General features: G+C 50.5%; 2 protein-coding genes across 7 annotated transcripts; one reads left to right on the top strand and one right to left on the bottom strand.

Annotated features, from left to right (window-relative positions):
- Positions 1-98: 98 nt before the first annotated feature.
- LOC117424691 (conserved oligomeric Golgi complex subunit 4-like) lies at positions 99-5,690 on the top strand. Of its 2 annotated transcripts, none has more exons than XM_034041315.3 (10): positions 99-711; positions 1,735-1,817; positions 2,102-2,216; positions 2,980-3,148; positions 3,425-3,618; positions 3,813-3,918; positions 4,173-4,330; positions 4,430-4,488; positions 4,574-4,707; positions 5,190-5,690. In XM_034041315.3, exons 1-10 carry the CDS (start codon positions 577-579, stop codon positions 5,330-5,332), a joined length of 1,296 nt encoding a protein of 431 aa, XP_033897206.2. In that variant the 5' UTR covers positions 99-576; the 3' UTR covers positions 5,333-5,690. The 2 variants fall into 2 exon arrangements, with proteins under 2 accessions (XP_033897206.2, XP_033897205.2); XM_034041314.3 differs by having other exon boundaries at positions 101-711; positions 3,422-3,618.
- A 104-nt stretch (positions 5,691-5,794) lies between these two features.
- Positions 5,795-21,155, bottom strand: LOC117424690 (L-fucose kinase). 5 transcript variants are annotated; one of them, XM_034041311.3, is made up of 24 exons: positions 21,078-21,155; positions 18,348-18,470; positions 16,375-16,526; positions 15,886-15,936; positions 15,349-15,474; positions 14,849-14,921; positions 14,629-14,726; positions 14,193-14,273; positions 13,166-13,285; positions 12,918-13,089; positions 12,721-12,833; positions 12,476-12,577; positions 12,138-12,311; positions 11,724-11,797; positions 10,511-10,875; positions 10,106-10,316; positions 9,570-9,736; positions 9,053-9,280; positions 8,753-8,896; positions 8,527-8,646; positions 7,799-7,986; positions 7,520-7,619; positions 6,834-7,057; positions 5,795-6,052 (listed from the first exon to the last, which is right to left on the bottom strand). In XM_034041311.3, exons 2-24 carry the CDS (start codon positions 18,427-18,429, stop codon positions 5,969-5,971), a joined length of 3,249 nt encoding a protein of 1,082 aa, XP_033897202.1. In that variant the 5' UTR covers positions 18,430-18,470; positions 21,078-21,155; the 3' UTR covers positions 5,795-5,968. The 5 variants fall into 5 exon arrangements, with proteins under 5 accessions (XP_033897202.1, XP_033897200.1, XP_033897203.1 ...); XM_034041309.3 differs by lacking the exon at positions 21,078-21,155 and adding an exon at positions 20,838-21,067 and having other exon boundaries at positions 18,348-18,468; XM_034041312.3 differs by lacking the exon at positions 21,078-21,155 and adding an exon at positions 20,838-21,067 and having other exon boundaries at positions 18,348-18,472.
- Between the last annotated feature and the right edge of the window lie 1,348 nt (positions 21,156-22,503).

Consider the following 22,503-nt stretch of genomic DNA (forward strand, 5'->3'; position numbering starts at 1 on the left):
AGGAATCGTGATCGTGATTTTTTTTTTCAAAACTTTTCAGGTGTATCTCAGCATTTATTATAGACTATAGTTCTGGCAATATAAACAGCCACTGTGTGGTTACGGTATACGCTCGTTGCATTACGTTGTGATATGCAGTAGTAGTTTACAAATGGTACACATTCAAGTGCTTCCATGTACACAGCCATGAAACAACATCGGTAGAAAACATGAAACACAGTACAACGCATTTCACAAGCTACTCGACTCATTGGAACGGCAGGTTTTAATAAAAACGGGCAATGCTCACTCAAAGAAAAGCATGAAGATTTTAAATAAACCAATGTTCTCATTGAAACAAAACATATAAACGCCTTGTTACAGAGGGTAGTAGTTCGGAATCTGTGTAATTATTATTATTATTATTATTATTATTATTATTATTATTATTATTATTATTATTATTATTATTATTAATAATAATAAAAGTGTTTCCTATGATTTTTGTGGGCAGTCCAAGCGGTCACGACAGGGTCTAAGAATTGTGACCAATTAGGAAGTGACGCGCGATGTGTGCTGTATTTGTGTTTTGGAAAGATGGCGGAGTCCAGCTCATCGTCTGACAAAAAGAGAGCCGCTGCCAGTCTCTGCGCTGTTAGCATGGAATCGATCGAGAAAATCACCGAGCTGGAGGAGCTGGAGCGGGTCTACCAGCAACTCAGTGACGTGGAGGTGAGGGGCAACGCTGCCTGGGTTAGTGGCACAGAGACAGAGAATGGCAATGTGTACAGCTGCACAACTACAGTCTGGTTTGGGACATAGTAACTACTGCACTAGGGTATTGACTGCAGTGTTGTAAACACCAGACAGACCAGGCGGTGCGTTCCCCTGTATTATTATTTATTTGCGACTGGTTATTGAATTACCGTATGCATTAATCTAGTATTAGGAACAATGCTGTGAATAAAATGCGTGTTTATTGTTACCGCTCTGTGGTCCTGCTAAGAGATCTCACACACTGCAGGTGTCCGGTTTCTGTGTTTAATCTGTTTTGGGTGTTTAAATATTATTAGCGGTCTCACATTTCTCAACGCTTCGCTCCTCCGGAACACATAGCCTGCCCCCGATTGTCAGACCTCTCCCCAGAATTAGAGCTGTCCAGTCCATTGTCAGAGCTCTCCCCAGATTTAGAGCTGTCCAGTCCATTGTCAGAGCTCTCCCCAGATTTAGAGCTGTCCAGTCCATTGTCAGAGCTCTCCCCAGATTTAGAGCTGTCCAGTCCATTGTCAGAGCTCTCCCCAGATTTAGAGCTGTCCAGTCCATTGTCAGAGCTCTCCCCAGATTTAGAGCTGTCCAGTCCACTGTCAGAGCTCTCCCCAGATTTAGAGCTGTCCAGTCCATTGTCAGAGCTCTCCCCAGATTTAGAGCTGTCCAGTCCATTGTCAGAGCTCTCCCCAGATTTAGAGCTGTCCAGTCCATTGTCAGAGCTCTCCCCAGATTTAGAGCTGTCCAGTCCATTGTCAGAGCTCTCCCCAGATTTAGAGCTGTCCAGTCCATTGTCAGAGCTCTCCCCAGATTTAGAGCTGTCCAGTCCATTGTCAGAGCTCTCCCCAGATTTAGAGCTGTCCAGTCCATTGTCAGAGCTCTCCCCAGATTTAGAGCTGTCCAGTCCATTGTCAGAGCTCTCCCCAGATTTAGAGCTGTCCGGTACATTGTCAGACCGCACTGTTCATGGTCCAGTCTGATTGTCCGTAGAGAGGCGTGGAAGCGGAGCTAGAGGCAATCGTGCAGCAGCAGAGCAACATCGAGACCAAGATGATGGCCCTGCAACGAATGGGGTAAGAATGACATCCGAGCAAAAAAAAAACGAGCACTCTGAAAGCCAGCCTGAAGATCCATTGGGTTTCTTTTTCAAAATCATTATTTACACAAACGTGTTTTTATATTTTATTTTTTACTTGGAGTTAATACTTGTAAATGTAAACAGCTTTGGGATCTGTAGTGTGTATGGGAAGTATCGCTTTGCATTGGGCGTGGCAGTGTATTGTATTGTATTGCATTGGGCGTGGCCGTGGACACACGTGACTGACATGTATTCCCTGACTGGCCCTGTGGTTTGCAGGCCAAACCTGCAGCTGATTGAGGGCGATGCCAGCCAGCTGTCTGGGATGATCACCTTCACCTGCAGCCTGGCTGAGAACGTCAGCAGCAAAGTGAGACAGCTGGACCTCGCCAAGGTAGAGCAGGGCAGAGCACTCTGTCGCTGGGCTTCACCTCCCTCTCCCGCCACTCTGTCACTGGGTTTCACCTCCCTCTCCCTCCACTGTGACACTGGGTTTCACCTCCCCCTCCCTCCACTCTGTCGCTGGGCTTCACTCCCTCTCCCTCCACTCTGTCACTGGGTTTCACCCCCCCCCTCCCTCCACTCTGTCACTGGGTTTCACCTCCCTCTCCCTCCACCGTCACTGGGTTTCACCCCCCCCTCCCTCCACTCCGTCACTGGGTTTCACCCCCCCCCCTCCCTCCACTGTGACACTGGGTTTCACTCCCCCTCCCTCCACTCTGTCGCTGGGCTTCATTCCCCCTCCCTCGCACTGTCGCTGGGCTTCACTCCCTTCTCCCTCTCCCCTCTTAAGTCTCCCCTCTTCACTCTGTCCTCTGCTCTTGTTCAGTGGAATTCCAGCATATTTCTGGGAATACCTAGCAGGGAAGTTCAACATGGCGTTTCTGCAGCACTGCATGTGTTTATTGGTGGTGATGCTGCATCAGCGTGAAGGTCAGGTTTGTTCTGCTTTGAAAATCTTGAAAGGAAAGGCTTGTCGCCTTCTTCGAGACTGGCTTTGGATTATTGATTTGCCTATTGGTACTTAAAGGATACTGATTACATTACCTAAACATTTTATAGTGCTAATTCACTTATCCGAGTGGAGAATCCTCTGTAAAGCTTGAGTGTTTTGTGTCTCAGGATGGCTTCCCTTTGTTCCCCTCTGCCCTGTGCAGAACCGTCTCTACCAGGCTATCCAGCGCACGGATGATATCCTGGACCTGAAGTTCTGTATGGATGGGGTGCAGATGGCACTGAGGAATGAGGACTACGAGCAGGCGGCCGCGCACGTCCACCGCTACCTCTCCCTGGACCAGTCCGTCATCGAGCTGAGCCGACAGGGGGGTGAGTCCACACTCCTCGTCATGCTTACTGGAGTCCCTTATTGTCAATAAAGCAATATTAGGAGGTCAACAATGCTCCTTGTAATTGACCTTCAGGATTTATTAAAAAATAAAAAATGACATAGCGGCTCCTGTATCATGTGTTAAACACCAGCTCTGTACATGTTGGTTTGTTTGTCTCGTTTCCCCTGAAGCTGAGCTGTTGCCTGTCTCTCATCTTGGGTGCGTGTCTCTATGAATGATTCCTGGTTGTGTTTGTGTTTGTCCATGTCAGCAGGCAGCCTGGTGGATGCAAACCTGTCCCTCCTGCAGGAGGCTGAGCAGAAGCTGAAGGTGATCGTGACGGAGAAGCTGGACCAGGCCATCGAGAAGGAGGACCTGCCCCAGGTGGAGCGCTTCTTCAAGATCTTCCCCCTGCTGGGGCTGCATGAGCAGGGGCTGGGGCGCTACTCCCAGTACCTTTGCACACAGGTAAGAAGACCAGACAGAGACAGGGAGGAGCTGCACTCCACTGTACACCACACACGTGTAGCCCAGTCTCTTAATGTTAGAGTCTCTCACACCATGCCCCCCAGTGTAACTCACTCCTTGTTATCCCCCACACACACACACACTCTCTCTCTCTCTCTCATTGACACTCTGTGTGGTTTATTGTTTTTCTTCAGCTGGCCAGTAAGGCGGAGGAGAACCTGCTGCTGGCCCTGGGGGTGGAGCTGACTGACCGGAGGGCCTCGCTGGTCTTTGCTGATACCCTCACGCTGCTCTTTGAAGGTGAGGTGTAAGGTCAGGGCTAGGTTTGCCTGTAGAGACAGTAAGGGGATGCACTCCCCTGTTATAATCTGCAATACTGAGAGCCTTGAGAAATGCTTAAACAAACACAAGGCTGTAGGTGTAGAATCTGGAATGCTTATGCTGAACTCAGAGGGGAGAGCGTTCTAGTCTGTTTTGTCTAAGCTGAGTCTGTTGGTGCTTGGGATAGAGCAGGCGTCCCTCCCTGTCTCACCCCATGGCTGGCTGTCCCGCAGGCATTGCCCGGATTGTGGAGACACACCAGCCCATCTTGGAGACCTACTATGGCCCGGGGCGCCTCTACACCCTCATCAAACACCTGCAGGTGGAGTGCGACCGGCAGGTGGAGAAGGTGGTGGACAAGTTCATCCAGCAGCGGGACTACCACAGGAAGGTACAGAAGCCTGAGCTTCTTACTTGACTGTGAGAACGTAATGTTAGCAAGATTGTTTGTGGCATAAACACGTTTTTTTTTTTTTTTCGCCCCCTGCAGTTCCAGATTGTACAGAACAATATGATGAGAAGTTTAACCACGGAAACACTGGAGCCCAGGTATCGCAGTCCGTGCTGCAGCTGTCTGTTTCCACGTCTTGTTGTGGAGCCCCGTGCCTGAAGCCTGGTGTGTGTTTCTTGACAGGGAGCTGGACCCAATCCTGGCCGAGGTGACCCTGATGAACGCCCGCGCGGAGCTGTACCTGCGTTTCCTGCGGCGTCGTGTCACTGCAGACTTCGAGGTGGGGGACGCCACGGCCCCTGAGAGCCTCATTCAAGGTAACGCCAGACACTGTGATCGTCCAATCACACCCCCCTCACTGTGAAGAGTGACCAATCACACACCCCTCACTGTGAAGAGTGACCAATCACACTCCCCTCACTGTGAAGAGTGTCTGCTCTACTGTGACCGTCCAATCATACACCCCTCACTGTACAGAGTCCAATCACACACCCCTCACTGTGAAGAGTGTCTGCTCTCACACTGTGACTGAATCACACAGCCCTCGCTGTGAAGTTTGCATTCACACGGCCCTCACTGTGAAGAGTCTGCACTCACACACCCCTCACTGTGAAGAGTCTGCACTCACACAGCCCTCACTGAAGAGAGTGTGCACTCACACTGTGACTGAATCACACAGCCCTCACTGTGAAGAGAGTGTGCACTCACACAGCTCTCACTGTGAAGAGAGTGTGCACTCACACAGCCCTCACTGTGAAGAGAGTGTGCACTCACACTGTGTGCGACCCTGTCTCTGCAGAGCACCAGCACTCCCTGGAGAAGATGCTGAATCACTGCCTGCTGAGCAGGAACATGCAGGAGCTCATTGGCTATTACATCACAATGGAGGAGTACTTCTTGAGGGAGACTGTGAACAAGGTGGGTGCACTAACCCTGGAATAGCACCACTGCAGTGTGAGTTGGAAAAGTTGAATACAATGGAAACATTGGTGACATTCAGCAGAGTGTTCGGTCTGCAGGATATTCATACTGCATGTCCACAGAGGGTGCATCTGCTGCATGTGTTGCATTGAAATACTACTGCCTCAGATTACTGTGTTGGTTTACCTGTCCATTATGTTTGCAGGGATCATTGCAATTATGGCAGTGCTTTGCACATGTGCAGTGGATTGCCAAGGTGTGTAAATGATGCTAGCTCTTAACTAATTCATCTTTAGTGAACATTTCCTTTGTAAGGATCTCTGGAGCACAGCAAACCGATGAACCAATCAAATCTATGAACTGAGTAGCTCCTCTGTGCTCCTGTGTGCAGTGTGGCACAGCGCTGCTTAACTTGAGTGAAAGACAGTGTGATAGAACTGCGCTGGCTACAGCAAGCAGGGACTGACAGCTGTTCAGGCAGGCTCCACACAACAGCAGCTCTGCAGCGCACTTTTATTGAATTCAAGAAAATAAGAAAAGTTATTGGACAGGTTCTATCAAGCAAAAAGTACAATGCTGTACAAGGGATTATTAAATAAAATCGAAAGTGAAATAACAGTTTGAAGTGTCTTGTTCTCATTGTTCAGTTTATTCTCTTCAGACTTGGTCACTGCCAGTCAGTTGCACTGAGATTCCATTGATGTCTACTTCAACCTCATGGACACTGAATTCTCCTAGACCCTGGAAGAAACAAGCAATAACCCAATGCACAGTGCAATCAATCAATCAATGACTGGCTGGCTGGCTGGCTGATGCTGTAACATTAACTCACAAGGCATGTTACATCAACTCCTGGAGGTATTATGCGGGCTACTGTAGTCTTTAGCTGCAGCAAGGAATATTACACACGTGCGCAGTGCCACACTACAGTGATCCATGCTGTGCATGCAACTGCAAGAAGGTGACTACTGTGGGACAAACAGTATGAACCTGTGCAAGTGTAAAACCGAAGGACACGACCCCTGAACTCTATCTGTGTCACTCTCACCTGTGTGTGTGTCAGGGTGTCTGACTTTCACCTGTGTGTGTATCGGTATCTCACTCTCACCTGTGTGTGTGTCAGGGTGTCTCCCTCTCACCTGTGTGTGTGTCGGGGTGTCTCCCTCTCACCTGTGTGTGTGTGTGTGTATCGGTATCTCACTCTCACCTGTGTGTGTGTATCGGTATCTCACTCTCACCTGTGTGTGTGTGTATCGGTATCTCACTCTCACCTGCGTGTGTGTGTGTATCGGTGTCTCACTCTCGCCTGTGTGTGTGTCTGTATCAGGGTGTCTCCCTCTCACCTGTGTGTGTGTGTATCGGTATCTCACTCCCACCTGTGTGTGTGTGTATCGGTATCTCACTCTCACCTGTGTGTGTGTGTATCGGTATCTCACTCTCACCTGTGTGTGTGTGTATCGGTGTCTCACTCTCGCCTGTGTGTGTCTGTGTGTGTGTGTGTGTATCAGGGTGTCGCTCTCACCTGTGTGTGTGTCAGGGTGTCTCTCACACGGTCTCCCTGCCGAGGCTCCCTGGTCAGCAGGTACAGAAACCCTCCTCCCCCGGCCCCCGCCAGGCTCTGCCCCAGAGCCAGAGGTCTCAGAGCTGCCATCATGGCGCACAGCGCCGCCGGCTCACACCCCCTCGCCATCAGCTTCTTCTGCTGCCAGTACCGGTCAAGACACGCGCCGATTCGAGGCAAGGACCCTGGGGAAAGGGAGACAGACAGAAACATGCTGTAGCAAGTCATGGCCGTCCCCCTCTCCCTCCCCTCTCCCAAGGCCGTCCCCCTCTCCCTCCCCTCTCCCAAGGCCGCCCCCCTCTCCCTACCCTCTCTGAAGGCCGTCCCCCCTCTCCCTACCCTCTCTGAAGGCCGTCCCCCGTCTCCCATGGCCGTCCCCCTCTCCCTCCCCTCTCCCAAGGCCGTCCCCCTCTCCCTCCCCTCTCCCAAGGCCGCCCCCCTCTCCCTACCCGAAGGCCGCCCCCCCACTCCCTACCCTCTCCGAAGGCCGCCCCCCCACTCCCTACCCTCTCCGAAGGCCGCCCCCCTTCTCCGAAGGCCGCACCCGCTCTCCCTACCCTCTCTGAAGGCCGCCCCCGCTCTCCCTACCCTCTCTGAAGGCCGCCCCCCCTCCCTACCCTCTCTGAAGGCCGCCCCCCTCTCCCTACCCTCTCTGAAGGCTGCAACGCACTCCTCTGCGTTCCTCACCAGCTCGTCTGCATTCTGCACAATGGAGGGCAGCCGGGCGTACCAGCTCCGCACCACATCCTGAGACAGAGACAGTTACACATTCATGTTAATGCGCTTTTAAAATCTGTTTTATCAGAAACGTGTTTTCCGTGCACAGTAACAGTTCTACAAGCTCGAACAACGGAGAAAAAATATACAGTATTAATTTATAGTTATGTTCACAATACCGCTATGAGATACGGGAGTGTCTCACTGACCTGCAGCAGGTTCCGAGCCAGCCTGGTCTTCCCAGTATAGACCAGCAGGAGGTGCTGGTTTAGGGTGTGGATGAACTGGTCTGGCACTGGGATGGACTCCACATCCACTCTGAGAGGAAGCTGTGCCAGCGAGCGTCCTACCTTGAGCCCCGGCATCAACCCCCCAACCTGGTCCTGCCAGCCGCCCCCTGCCCGGAGGGAAGAGACATGCAGAACTATTAGCTTGAGAGGTACAAACTGCTTTGACATTAAGATTCTAATATCTTTTTTTTATGAACTGCAGCTGCAAATATAAAAACATTAAGGCGTTGCATGTCCGCGTCGATGGGAGCGTTCTGCATGCACAGCTCTCCGCGGGTCCGCATCGATGAGAGCGTTCTGCATGCACAGCTCTCCGTGGGTCCGCATCGATGAGAGCGTTCTGCATGCACAGCTCTCCGTGGGTCCGCATCGATGAGAGCGTTCTGCATGCACAGCTCTCCGCGGGTCCGCATCGATGAGAGCGTTCTGCATGCACAGCTCTCCGTGGGTCCGCATCGATGAGAGCGTTCTGCATGCACAGCTCTCCGTGGGTCCGCATCGATGAGAGCGTTCTGCATGCACAGCTCTCCGCGGGTCCGCATCGATGAGAGCGTTCTGCATACACAGCTCTCCGCGGGTCCGCGTCGATGGGAGCGTTCTGTTGGCACAGGGTTCGCTCCGCGTGTCTGTGGCTCGTGGCTCCTTACCCGTGGTCAGCATCTGTTCCAGGTGCAGCACGGCGTGGATCAGTGACTCGGTGCTGCAGGACTTCCCAGCACAGCTGTAGAGCGCAGCCATGATAGCGCCAGCCAGAATACTGCTAGTGCCTGGAGATCAGAGCACAGAGAGGGTCAAACAGCACCCCAGTATACACACACCCCAATATGCATGCACCTCATCCATTGCCTCTGTCTCTCTCGCTCACTCTCTTACCCAAACCCGAGCCATGCGGCAGGCTAGACCAGCTCCGCACCTCGAACCCGCCTCCGAAGCACTCTGTCAGCTGGTCTCGTAGAGGCTGCTGGGAAGGGTAGTGCACAATGCCAGTGCAGATACAGGCAGCCTTCAGCAGGGCTCCTGGAGGAGGGAGAGACACACAGACACTCAGCACAGCGAAACAGGCCTGTCCCACTCAGTGTCAGCACTGCTGAGATCATGGACAGGCCTGTCCCACTCAGTGTCAGCACTGCTGAGATCATGGAAATGACGGTATTATGGAATTATTTGAAATACCTGGTGCGTGTGGTTGGCAGTAATCATGGAGGTCCTGCAGTGTTTCACAGACCGTCTCCGTGGTAACCTGGCAGCCCTGCCCCCGACTAGAGCTGACCAATAGCAGTCTAGGTTCCCGGATTCTCCGAACTTTTGCTCCAATTGGTCGGCGCCCATCTACACGCACAGCAATGTTCACCACAGCGCCCCCGTGCTCATAGGTGATGGGGGGGGTGTCGCTCCATCCACCTGGGGGGGGGGTTATAGAGGTCTAGAGGTTAGAGCTGAGGGACAGGGAGGCAGTGATACAGTGAGGTCTAGAGGTTAGAGCTGAGGGACAGGGAGGCAGTGATACAGTGAGGTCTAGAGGTTAGAGCTGAGGGACAGGGAGGCAGTGATACAGTGAGGTCTAGAGGTTAGAGCTGAGGGACAGGGAACCAGTGATACAGTGAGGTCTAGAGGTTAGAGCTAAGGGACTGGGAGGCAGTGTGGTCAAGCAGAGAGCCAGTAGTTACTGGTTTGAAATGTTTTACTGTACCCGAGATGTCCAGTCTGGCTGGGCACTCCACCACCACCCATTGGTTGATGGGTGGGAGCTCCTGTTGGCCAATAGCAATGAATCTCTGCGATGACATCACAGCCTGGCGGATGAGAATTTGCCCCGCCCCTTCGTAGTGACGGGCGGCTCGTACCAGCAGATCTGGTCTGAAACGTAGCAGAAAGACGATTCTCATTAATATAGGAGTGAATAGCCCCTGTAAAACACCATACCCTCACAATACCAGAGTTACACATCCTCACAGGACTGAATACAAGCTCTAAAACACCATGCCCTCACAATACCAGAGTTACACATCCTCACAGGACTGAATACAAGCTCTAAAACACCATGCCCTCACAATACCAGAGTTACACATCCTCATAGGACTGAATTTCAGCTCTAAAACACCATGCCCTCACAATACCAGAGTTACACATCCTCATAGGACTGGGTAGCACCCTGCCAGTGGGCACTACACCCCTCAGTAGTCCTTCTGATTGCTACACCACAGTGAGACTGTTGGGTGGTCATACCTGCTGAGCCAACGCTCCCTCTCCCTGGCCAGTGTCTCCACCCCAGCAGACAGCTCTCCTCTCTCCAGCAGCTGGAAGCTGGGGGTCCAGGCTGGGTTAGCCGCTGGGCCGCTCCGCAGACCCCCCTCGCCCCCTGCCATACAGCCCAGCACGTCTGCAATGCAGGCAAGGGCACGAGCAGCTACCCCGGGATCCTGTGAGTCCACAGCCACTGCGGAAAGAAGAGAGCCGAGAAGAACTCAAAACCACCTGCACCCGCCCCCCCCCAGCCATATGCACCAGCAATGCTGCGGTACTGCTGGATATCGAAACAGAAAATGTTAGATCACCTGAATGCAAAGAAATGCTGATTCAAAGTGTTGCTCCTAAAAAGACTTTAACAACACTTCATGGCTGAATTCTCACCGGTGTCGAGTGTGCTCAGCAGAGCCCCCTGCTGCTGGTCCAGCACAGCTGCGCGGATGAGCGGTAGCAGGCTGTGGTCCCTCCTTCCCTGCAGAGTGTCCCTGGCTTGGAGACGCGCCCCCCTGAAGAACAGCTCCCTGCGCCAGTCCAGCTCTGCCTCCTGGTCCAGACAGCCCAGGATCTCCTGAAGAGACATGCGCCAGGACTGCCTCCACTGCGGGCACCCCCCCTCACCCCCACAGAGCCACAGAGCCACGCCAAGACCCACAGGCCCCGAGGCATGGAACACCGGGAAGAGACGGGCATGGAGCAGAGAGGGCACATCACCACCGACTCGGCACCCGGAGTCCCACAGCTCCCCATGCCTGCACACAGACACACAGTGAGGGACAGCACAGCTCCCTGCACACAGACACACAGTGAGGGACAGCACAGCTCCCTACACACAGACACGCAGTGAGGGACAGCACAGCTCCCTGCACACAGACACGCAGTGAGGGACAGCACAGCTCCCTGCACACAGACACGCAGTGAGGGACAGCACAGCTCCCTGCACACAGACACGCAGTGAGGGGCAGCACAGCTCCCTGCACACAGACACGCAGTGAGGGACAGCACAGCTCCCTGCACACAGTGAGGGACAGCACAGCTCCCTGCACACAGACACGCAGTGAGGGACAGCACAGCTCCCTGCACACAGTGAGGGACAGCACAGCTCCCTGCACACAGACACGCAGTGAGGGACAGCACAGCTCCCTGCACACAGTGAGGGACAGCACAGCTCCCTGCACACAGTGAGGGACAGCACAGCTCCCTGCACACAGTGAGAGACAGCACAGCTCCCTGCACACAGTGAGAGACAGCACAGGCTGCTTCAAACCACTTTCAAATGAACACATTAACCACAATTATACAGGCTTTCAGAAATTGAGAATTTCTTCTGGATTAAAACTACACTGTATCCGATTTGAATGGTCTGTTTTCCACTCCAACAGTAACCTGTTAATTGGCTTCATTTTTTAGCTAGTTGGTACTTGCATTGGTCTTAAATATATCTACAGCACAGTGTTGATAATCTGTAAGCACCTTAAGAAAGCATTCCAATGAACAACACAGAAACATTGTGTACAATATTACAATACAATGCTATCAATGATCTCTAGAATATCATGCAACAGTTTTTTTTAGAAGTGCTATAGTGAAGGGAGCCTACTGGATCCCGGTCCTCTGAAAGAATTCCGTCCAGCTGTGGTTCAGGAATGTGGCGTTCCTGTCCGCAGAGGAGACCTGGGGAGAATGGAGAGGGTGTCAGTGATGGGCACTGAGACTGCCCTGGGGGAGAGGGTGTCAGTGATGGGCACTGAGACTGCCCTGGGGGAGAGGGTGTCAGTGATGGGCACTGAGACTGCCCTGGGGGAGAGGGTGTCAGTGATGGGCACTGAGACTGCCCTGGGGGAGAGGGTGTCAGTGATGGGCACTGAGACTGCCCTGGGGGAGAGGGTGTCAGTGATGGGCACTGAGACTGCCCTGGGGGAGAGGGTGTCAGTGATGGGCACTGAGTTAAACCACAAGAAAAGAAGGCTTACTGGGCAGATGGAGGGGGGTTAAGCAGCCTTGTCTTTGTTACCTCAAGGTTGTCGTGGCGACCAAGAACACTGAACGCGCGGAGTCGCATGTCTCCCAGCCTGATGTAATGTCCCTGGATGATGACATCAGAGAGGAGGACAGTGGACAGCGCGGGGAATGATGATGCAACATCAATCCCAGACAGAAGGCAGCCTGTCTGGACCTGCAGGGGGCCCTGGGAGCAGAGAGCAGGGGTTTGAGTCTCTGGACATGCTTTATCCTTTGCTGGATCACAGATTAGAGCTGATGGGTGACCCTAGCAAGTAAGAAACTGGAAGGCTCTGCAGTGTCTAAGTGAAGTCGACAAACGCTCAGACCAAACCGAGTGCCTTTCCTCACCTGTAGGTGGCAGTGTTGGATTACAGTGCGTGACCCCACTGTGACCTCCCCCTCGAAGATGCTGTTTATCACTGAGCAGCCATCGCTTAGCAACACGGGGATCTTAAAATAAAAGTGAGACCGATGAGAAGATGTGAAGGTTGAATCAGGACTGCTTTAGTGTACAGAGGCTTTGAGCTGTGATTCACTAGCGAGTGTAATATCAAGTCTATTCACTACGACTCTTTATTCACAATAAGACTGACCTCCACATGCGAGTGTGTCACTGCGGAGCCCGGCCTTGCTCTGGTAGTGAGGCTCCTGATGTGGTCATCGCTTGACAGGGTCATGTAGTCATAGCAACCACCAGGAATGTATGCTGCTCAGAAACAAACACACACGAGTGAGAGGCTTGCCCCCAGACCCTGCATCCCAATGGCCTTGCTGGTGAAGGGGGTCTTACTCAGGGTGAGGGGGGTGCCTCGGAACTCCTTCCACAGCACGGTGCGAGCGTTCCTCAGCGCTGCCCCCTGCTGGTCCTCTTGGGAACTACGCCCATCCCTCCGCCCACTCACAAACTCCTCCTCCGTGACGTTACGCGCCAAGCACAGCAGTACGTCGAAGAACAGAGACAGCTGTAGTGGACAGAGACAAGGAGCTGAGTGATGGGAGAGTCAGAGGGACAGCGTGAGGGGAGACGCAAGGAGTTACCTGTATAGGCTGCGCCCCTGAATCCAGCCCCAGGTAAGTGCAAGCATCGAGTGGGGGAGTGACGTGTGTCTGGAGGAGACGCTCAGCCACCTCCCGAGAGAAAAACACAATCCCTGAGACCTGTGGAGAGAGAGGGGGAGGCGTCACATACACATGACATGTACCTCTAGTGTCTTATATCAGTGCAGGAGCACACTGCATCACACGGAGGGGAGGGCTCTATCAGTGAAGGAACACACTGCACCACACGGAGGGGAGGGCTCTATCAGTGCAGAAACACACTGCATCACACGGAGGGCTCTATCAGTGCAGGAGCACACTGCATCACACGGAGGGGAGGGCTCCATCAGTGCAGGAACACACTGCATCACACAGAGGGGAGGGCTCCATCAGTGCAGGAGCACACTGCATCACACAGAGGGGTGGGCTCCATCAGTGCAGGAACACACTGCATCACACAGAGGGGAGGGCTCCATCAGTGCAGGAGCACACTGCATCACACAGAGGGGAGGGCTCTATCAGTGAAGGAACACACTGCACCACACGGAGGGGAGGGCTCTATCAGTGCAGAAACACACTGCATCACACGGAGGGCTCTATCAGTGCAGGAGCACACTGCATCACACGGAGGGGAGGGCTCCATCAGTGCAGGAACACACTGCATCACACAGAGGGGAGGGCTCCATCAGTGCAGGAGCACACTGCATCACACAGAGGGGTGGGCTCCATCAGTGCAGGAACACACTGCATCACACAGAGGGGAGGGCTCTATCAGTGCAGGAGCACACTGCATCACACGGAGGGGAGGGCTCCATCAGTGCAGGAACAGACTGCATCACACAGAGGGGAGGGCTCCATCAGTGCAGGAGCACACTGCATCACACAGAGGGGTGGGCTCCATCAGTGCAGGAGCACACTGCATCACACAGAGGGGAGGGCTCTATCAGTGAAGGAACACACTGCATCACACAGAGGGGAGGGCTCCACCAGTGCAGGAACACACTGCATCACGTGACAGGCTACATACCAGGGGGACCTTCCCATCATGCAAAGCGCAAGCCTGTATCTTCTCCGCAGGGCCTCTGTAGATGATGTCACACACTGTGCCCTAGAAAGACAGAGAAACCCAACAGTGTTACTGTAACAAGTATCAAAAAGAACGAAAACTGAAGCCAAACCAGTTTAAACCCAGTTTCCAAACCCCACCACCAGCACCACGTCCACCCTTCACAGACTGTGGTGACCGCCCCAGTTCAATAAACCTGGGGAGAGTCATCTACTCTCAGTGATCCTGCAGCCATCGTTCAGATCACCCTGCACTACCATGAAACTGTGGATATTCAGATATTTTATCTGTATTCCACCCGTGTATCGAAAAAGGAATATGTGAGATTACTACACAGCCCTCTGATGCACTCTATTTACTATACAAATAAAACTACATTTCACAGAATTCCACGTACCTGCTGGTCAGTGAGGAAGACGCCATGATTCCTGGCATAGGCAACATCACCTGGCAGGGAGACCACTTTCACTCCAGCAAACCCCTCCCAGCACATATCTAGACAAGCAGCATTCAGACTAGCTTTATTAACAGCAGACACATTCAATAATGAACAATACACCTTGGAGCAGTCTGAGTAAGCATGTAGGACTGGAGCGAGAGGGAGGACTGCTGCTCACCTGGAGCTGAGGGGATGTGCAGGAGCATGTCAGTGCTGCTCACCCACACTCCCGGAGGAGAGCCGGGGGCGATCTGGAGAGAGAACAGCAAGACATTTATTCACAACTAATTCAACAGGACACAATCCCAATGGGATGGACAGTAGGCTGCTGAGCGGAAGAATGACAGAAAGGAAGGACGATTTGTTTTGAGCATGCACTCTCCACTACATACATAATAAAAGCCATCGGCACCATTTCAAAAGCAATCCCCATGACCCTCTGCAGTACACGTGAAATGCAATGCGACATGCGAAGCTCCGCATGGACACACCTTCTTTCAGCCATATCATTTGAAACTCTTACGAGCTTGCTGTAAAGAGTGTTGGAAACACGTTTCCTCACAATGGGATGAGCGCTTCCTAGCGGTAACTGTGGGACTTGGTGTCTCCACTATCGGCCCAGAAAATATGAGGAATGAAAAAGGGACAACAGGTAGAAATGAAAGCCGCCGCCCTGACCTGGTGTGTGAAGCAGTGCAGCAGCAGGTCCACGTTGCAGACGGGCCCCGACACTGGCCCTGGAGGCCCCTCAGTCGGCAGCCAGGTGAACGCTCGACCGCAGCCATCAAACAGGAAGTCCCTGCCCTGAACAGAGAGACAGAGATGGGAAGATAGTCTGACTGTAGCCTGTCTGTCTGTCTGTACTCAGCTAATCGCTTACACATCATGCATTCCTTCAGCTCCAGCAGTGTTCCCACTTAACCCAGCTCTAAACACCAGCACACATTGCACCCAGTACCAAGCTCTAACCACAAGACCTCCCTCCCAGTCCTCAGCTCCCGCCACTAGACCCTACTGCCTCCCAGTCCTTCCACAAGACCTCCCTCCCAGTCCTCAGCTCCCGCCACTAGACCCTACTGCCTCCCAGTCCTCAGCTCCAGCCACTAGACCCTACTCACTCCCAGTCCTTCCACAAGACCTCCCTCCCGGTCCTCAGCTCCAGCCACTAGACCCTACTGCCTCCCAATCCTTCCCTTGAACCCGGGTTCAGCTCACCGTGTGCAGGACAAGAATGTGAGCGTTCTGGAGGACGTCAGTGGTGATGACCTGCAAATCAGAGAGCAGAGGGTCAGATGGCTCGCAGGCATCAAAGAGCACATAAGAACCACAGCAACGTCATCAAGAGCTCTTTCCCTCCTTCACATCGCTGACACTAACGTGGTTTATTTGCTAAGAAGTTATGGACAATAAACAGAATTTGGGCAGCACTGGCATTTGGTTTTTAATGCCTTGCAGCTCTCAATAAAATAGATTTTTTCACCACTTATGAAGATGTCAAATGTGTAGCATTGAATTATTTTTTAATTTGTTCAGTAGGAGGAGGAGTACATATTTGTATTTTAAGAAGTTAAAGATCAGATCTCTGCAAGGATGATGTCACTCGGCCGTGAGCCTTGTCTCCGCTCTCTCTCAGAGCTCAGGAAGTCAGTGCCCTTGTCTCTTCTCTCACTCTGTATCTCAGTGGGGGTTCTGGTCAGTACTCACGGTGTGTCCACCCCGGGCACTCAGGTGCTCCGCAGCCACCAGCAGTGCGTTCAGCGTGGCCCCCCCACTCCCCACCATGGCCTGGGGGTCTGCCACAGTCAGCAACAGCGCCCCCTTTGGGACAGAGCCTCGCCGTTGCCGGGACTCCAGCTCTGTGGATAGACAGGGACATGTGTCAGGGAGGCAGGAGCACTGGTGCCTGCAGGGTTCATCTGGAAATATCTCCCTCCTCCTCTCACTCTCTCGCTCAGATGAAATGAGAGCTGACAGGCCTGGGAGGCATTCATTAGGATCAGAATTAATCAAGCCATTATTGCAGCATCCTGTTAGCTGCTGAACAGGCAGACATGTAATGTATGTGTGTGTGCAGGACGTGTGTGCTGGTTGGGTGAAAGAGCTACTTCAAGCTTTTAAAAGGTCATTTTTTACACAGATGATTATTAAACTATCTGCATGTAATAAATAGGACAGCTTGCTCCATCAAAACCAAAACTTACCAAAGATCAAAGATCATAACTCCAGCAGTCTGTGTTTAAAAGTATTTCCTCTCAGATTCTCACAGACCTGACCCCCAGCTCCCCCCTCCCTCCCTCCCTCCCTCCCTGTCTTCTGCAGGTTCAGAAAGCATTTCCTCTCAGATTCTCAGAGCCCTGACCCCCAGCTCCCCCCCCCCCCCCTCCCTCCCTCCCTCCCTGTCTTCTGCAGGTTCAGCTGACACATCATCAACTGCAGACACACATTCCACAGGCTGACAGAATCGCTGAACACTGAAGTCTTCATCACAGTCACTGCACGTTTCACTAGCTCAGCAAAGAATCCCCTTCATTAGGTATGCTTTATTCTTCCACAAAGTAATACCTACACTGACTCAGAGCTGCTGCTGTCAGCCCACACATTTCTACTGAGGAATGCAGGTATTGCAGCAAGAACATGCAAGAAAAATACAAGAACACATACAGAGGTTTAACTCGGCATGACAAAGGGAAAAGGAAACAATAAATCACAATTATATTACTGGATTACTATTTATAACAAGGCAGTGACTCTAGTTCTAGACGTATTAATGTTTAAATATGTGAAGTGAAAAATCATTTAAATCAGGAACAAAGACTCTTTTCTGAACGTGGAGCACCGAGAGTTTATTGAGTTTCTTTTACTGCTTCCTGCTCTTCCCCCAGAATTCCAGGGTCTGTCCTGTGTGCCCTTGCAGTAGCAGCCTATCAAGGTGGTGAGGTTCTGTGAGTGGTAACACCCAGTGCAGGTCTGACTCAGCCCTGAATTGAATGAAGGCAGCCTGATGTGTCTCTGCCAGCTGGCGGCTGCCTCAGTAGGTACATCAATTCTGATTTAACCCTTCGCTCTTCAATTACACAAACTGATAAATTATAAACGTCTTGTTAAAACAGGCAACTGCAAAGGCTGTGAACACCCTATCCAGCAAGTCATGGCGACTGTTTTTGGCACATTTCTATCCTGGCGCTACAGGGCTAGGGGTCTGGCTTCCCCACAGCGAACAGAATCTCCAGAGGCTGGAATTGAGCCAATGGACATAGCACTGAGCTGGGAGAGACAATGGAGAGTGTGGGGGACACAGCACTGAGCTGGGAGAGACAATGGAGAGTGTGGGGGACACAGCACTGAGCTGGGAGAGACAATGGAGAGTGTGGGGGACACAGCACTGAGCTGGGAGAGACAATGGAGAGTGTGGGGGACACAGCACTGAGCTGGGAGAGACAATGGAGAGTGTGGGGGACACAGCACTGAGCTGGGAGAGACAATGGAGAGTGTGGGGGACACAGCACTGAGCTGGGAGAGACAATGGAAAGTGTGGGGGACACAGCACTGAGCTGGGAGAGACAATGGAAAGTGTGGGGGACACAGCACTGAGCTGGGAGAGACAATGGAAAGTGTGGGGGGTCACATCATTGAGCAGAGAGAGACATGGAGAGCAGGATTCAAACCCAGGGACTCACCTCTCTGGAAGGAGTACACACTGTCCTTGTGCTGGCAGGTCAGCACGATCACAGTCCAGTCCATCCCGGGGGAACTCTCCATCCTCCCACTCGGATCAGAACCACTCCTCCTGGGACAGCCCTCTCTCGCCAAGCAGATGCAAAAACAAAGAAAATAAACCCTACATGCAAACACACAAATGAGGTGTGCCCCTCTGTCGTACACAAGCAGGTTTCTCTGGAGGAATAGGCTCCTTCTCCTGGGCTGCTGTATCCAGACATGAATCCTCTGCATGGCTCACAGCAGCCCTCTCATATATAACAAGGTGTGCTGACTTACTGGTAACAGCATTCACCATGAAACAGAATTACTAAAACAAAAACAATCCATGGTGGTATTTTAGACGACGCTGAGAAAGACTTCTAGTCAAAGTGTGTGTGTTTCTTTTAGTTTCACTAAATGACTGTCTTGCCTCCTTACCTATACCCAAACTGGAGTCCCCCCGGGCTCACTTCATGATGCAGGGGCACACAGGTCTTATCTATACCAAACTGGAGTCCCCCCGGGCTCACTTCACGATGCAGGGGCCCACAGGTCTTACCTATACCAAACTGGAGTCCCCCCGGGCTCACTTCACGATGCAGGGGCCCACAGGTCTTACCTATACCAAACTGGAGTCCCCCCGGGCTCACTTCACGATGCAGGGGCACACAGGGTTAAAGGGGGAGGAAGCTGCTGTCCCTATAGCAGCTTTAACTTGGGTAATGTAAACAAACTGGACCAAAAAAAAAAGCTCCGATAAAGAGCAGCACACCGTAATGTATGCTGTGATGTAGCTATGCTAATAAGAACATAAGAAAGTTTACAAATGAGAGGAGGCCATTCGGCCCATCTTGCTCGTTTGGTTGTTAGTAGCTTATTGATCCCAAAATCTCATCAAGCAGCTTCTTGAAGGATCCCAGGGTGTCAGCTTTAACAACATTACTGGGGAGTTGGTTCCAGACCCTCACAATTCTCTGTGTAAAAAATTGCCTCCTATTTTCAGTTCTGAATGCCCCTTTATCTAATCTCCATTTGTGACCCCTGGTCCTTGTTTATTTTTTCAGGTCAAAAAAGTCCCCTGGGTTGACATTGTCAATACCTTTTAGGATTCTGAATGCTTGAATCAGATCACCGCGTAGTCTTCTTTGTTCCAGACTAAATAGATTTAATTATTTTAGCCTGTCTGCATACGACATGCATTTTAAACCTGGGATAATTCTGGTTGCTTTTCTTTGCACTCTTTCTAGAGCAGCAATATCCTTTTTGTAACGAGGTGTCCAGAACTGAACACAATATTCTAGGTGAGGTCTTACTAATGCATTGTAAAGTTTTAACATTACTTCCCTTGATTTAAATTCAACACTTCTCACAATATATCCGAGCATCTTGTTGGCCTTTTTTTTACAGCTTCCCCACATTGTCTAGATGAAGACATTTCCGAGTCAACAAAAACTCCTAGGTATTTTTCATAGATTCCTTCTTCAATTTCAGTATCTCCCATATGATATTTATAATGCACATTTTTATTGCCTGCGTGCAGTATTTTACACTTTTCTCTATTAAATGTCATTTGCCATGTGTCTGCCCAGTTCTGAATGCTGTCTAGATCATTTTGAATGACCTTTGCTGCTGCAACAGTGTTTGCCACTCCTCCTATTTTTGTGTCGTCTGCAAATTTCACAAGTTTGCTTACTATACCAGAATCTAAATCATTAATGTAGATTAGGAATAGCAGAGGACCCAACACTGATCCCTGTGGTACACCACTGGTTACCTCACTCCATTTTGAGGTTTTTCCTCTAATCAGTACTTTCTGTTTTCTACATGTTAACCACTCCCTAATCCATGTGCATGCACTTCCTTGAATCCCTACTGCGTTCAGTTTGAGAATTAATCTTTTATGCGGGACTTTGTCAAAAGCTTTCTGGAAATCTAAATAAACCATGTTGTATGCTTTGCAATTATCCATTGTCGATGTTGCATCCTCAAAAAAATGAAGCAGGTTAGTTAGACATGATCTCCCTTTCCTAAAACCATGCTGACTGTCTCCCAGGATATTGTTACCATATAGGTAGTTTTCCATTTTGCACCTTATTATAGTTTCCATAAGTTTACATATAATAGAAGTCAGGCTTATTGGTCTGTAGTTACCTGGTTCGGTTTTGTCTCCCTTTTTGTGGATCGGTATTACGTTTGCAATTCTCCAGTCTGTCGGTACAACCCCTGTGTCAAGAGACTGTTGCATGATCTTGGTCAGCGGTTTGTAAATAACTTCTTTAATGTCTTTGAGTACTATTGGGAGGATCTAATCCGGCCCAGGGGATTTGTTTATTTTAAGAGCTCCTAGTCCCTTTAACACTTCTGCCTCTGTTATACTAAAGTAATTTAAAACTGGATATGAACAGGTCGACATGTGGGGTATGTTGTCCTTGTCCTCCTTTGTAAAAACCTTAATATATTCTACTTACCATACAACTGAATATTATTGTTGTTTTTCGTGTAAGAAGCGCTGTTATAAAGAGCCGCTGAGTGTATATGACTGCGCACGGTTTATTTACTAGTACAGTCCGCCGGGAAACACTGTTGCCACGATGGCGACTAAAGCACCTAGTTAAGGAAGTGTGTTTTTTCCCAAGTGTACAGCTGTGCAAACCGGTTTGCCTTTACAATGCATTACACGAACTCTCACAGATAAAACCACTCCTTACCTGAGTAAACAACACTGCACTCTTCTTCGGGTCACGAGCTTTAATCAAGGGCGGTGCGTCCACTGTGAGTATTGAGCTGTGGGATTTGTAGTTTTACAACAAATTTTGCTGAACTGCTCTGGGACAATTACAGCGGTTCCGTTTTCATAGAACTACATATCCCAGAATCCTCATGACTAAGGGGTGGAGTTGTAAGACTGAGCAACACGGAACGCTACCTTCAGCTGTACACAGCCAACAATTAAAAGGGTCGCCTTTGTGTTATGTTTAGGTCTTATGATTTTCGATGTTTTCCCCGACTTTTCTACTTTCCGTGTATCTCAATCACAACTGAGAAACGCGTCAATCGTAAAATTGATTTAATTTCACTAAACGGGCTTTTAAATTGTAAGTCTTACTTTTTCATTTAAAAGCAGAAGCGCTCCTCTTTATGAATGTAAATAGTCACGCAGAACGATTGTAATAGTGTGTCCAGCTTAAAACACTTTATTTTTTAATTATAGATTTATAAAGATTAGTCGCATGTTACGACCTCGTTTCTACGTCCTGCTTGTAAATCAAAAATGAAGGCTCGACCAGGTTAAAAGCCAATTTTGTTGTTTCACAGAAAATAACCCTGTAAATGAAATCAATTAACACGATTGTGATTGAGATACACAAAGAGCTCTGGACTCTTGACCGGAGGGTTGTGGGTTCAATCCCAGGTGGGGGACACTGCTGCTGTACCCTTGAGCAAGGTACCTTACCTAGATTGCTCCAGTAAAAACCCAACTGTATAAATGGGTAATTGTATGTAAAATAATGTGATATCTGTATAATGTGAAATAATGTATAAGGTGATATCTTGTAACAATTGCAAGTCGCCCTGGATAAGGGCGTCTGCTAAGAAATAAATAATAATAATAATAATAATAATAATAATAATAATAATAATAACATGTTTCAATTTAATTCCTAAAGGAGAGTAGAGGAGTCAGGTAAAACACGGAAATTCCGAACCCCGAGATCAGAAATGCCATACAATCTGTTTTCAAGTCTTGGGAGTACACCCCGACTTTAATGAGAATGAGGTAGTGGAGTGTTCATATCAAAAATACATTCAGCACAACTGGCAACGCACTACAAAAAGCGGACTGGGAAATGCCAGCAACTGTGGTCTGAAAGGAACCAGAGGCTAAGTAGTGCAGAGAAACACAGCACTAGCTCATCCCTCAATTCAGCTATTAGGTCTAACCTGCGGTGTGAAACGATACCGCTTTAGCACCCCCAGCATCCCAAACAAAGTGACCCTGGGGTTGAATATGCGGGGTCTTCTTCGTCTTGCCCTCAGGAAGTGCCCCACAGCAGCCATCCTGAAGCCAGTGACGGGTCTCTGCAGGAGTGTGCTTTTGTACAGCTCTTTGTTATCCGCTTCTACAATGGTTTG

This window comes from Acipenser ruthenus, chromosome 19 (genome assembly GCF_902713425.1).
Source record: "Acipenser ruthenus chromosome 19, fAciRut3.2 maternal haplotype, whole genome shotgun sequence".
Taxonomy (NCBI): domain Eukaryota; kingdom Metazoa; phylum Chordata; class Actinopteri; order Acipenseriformes; family Acipenseridae; genus Acipenser; species Acipenser ruthenus.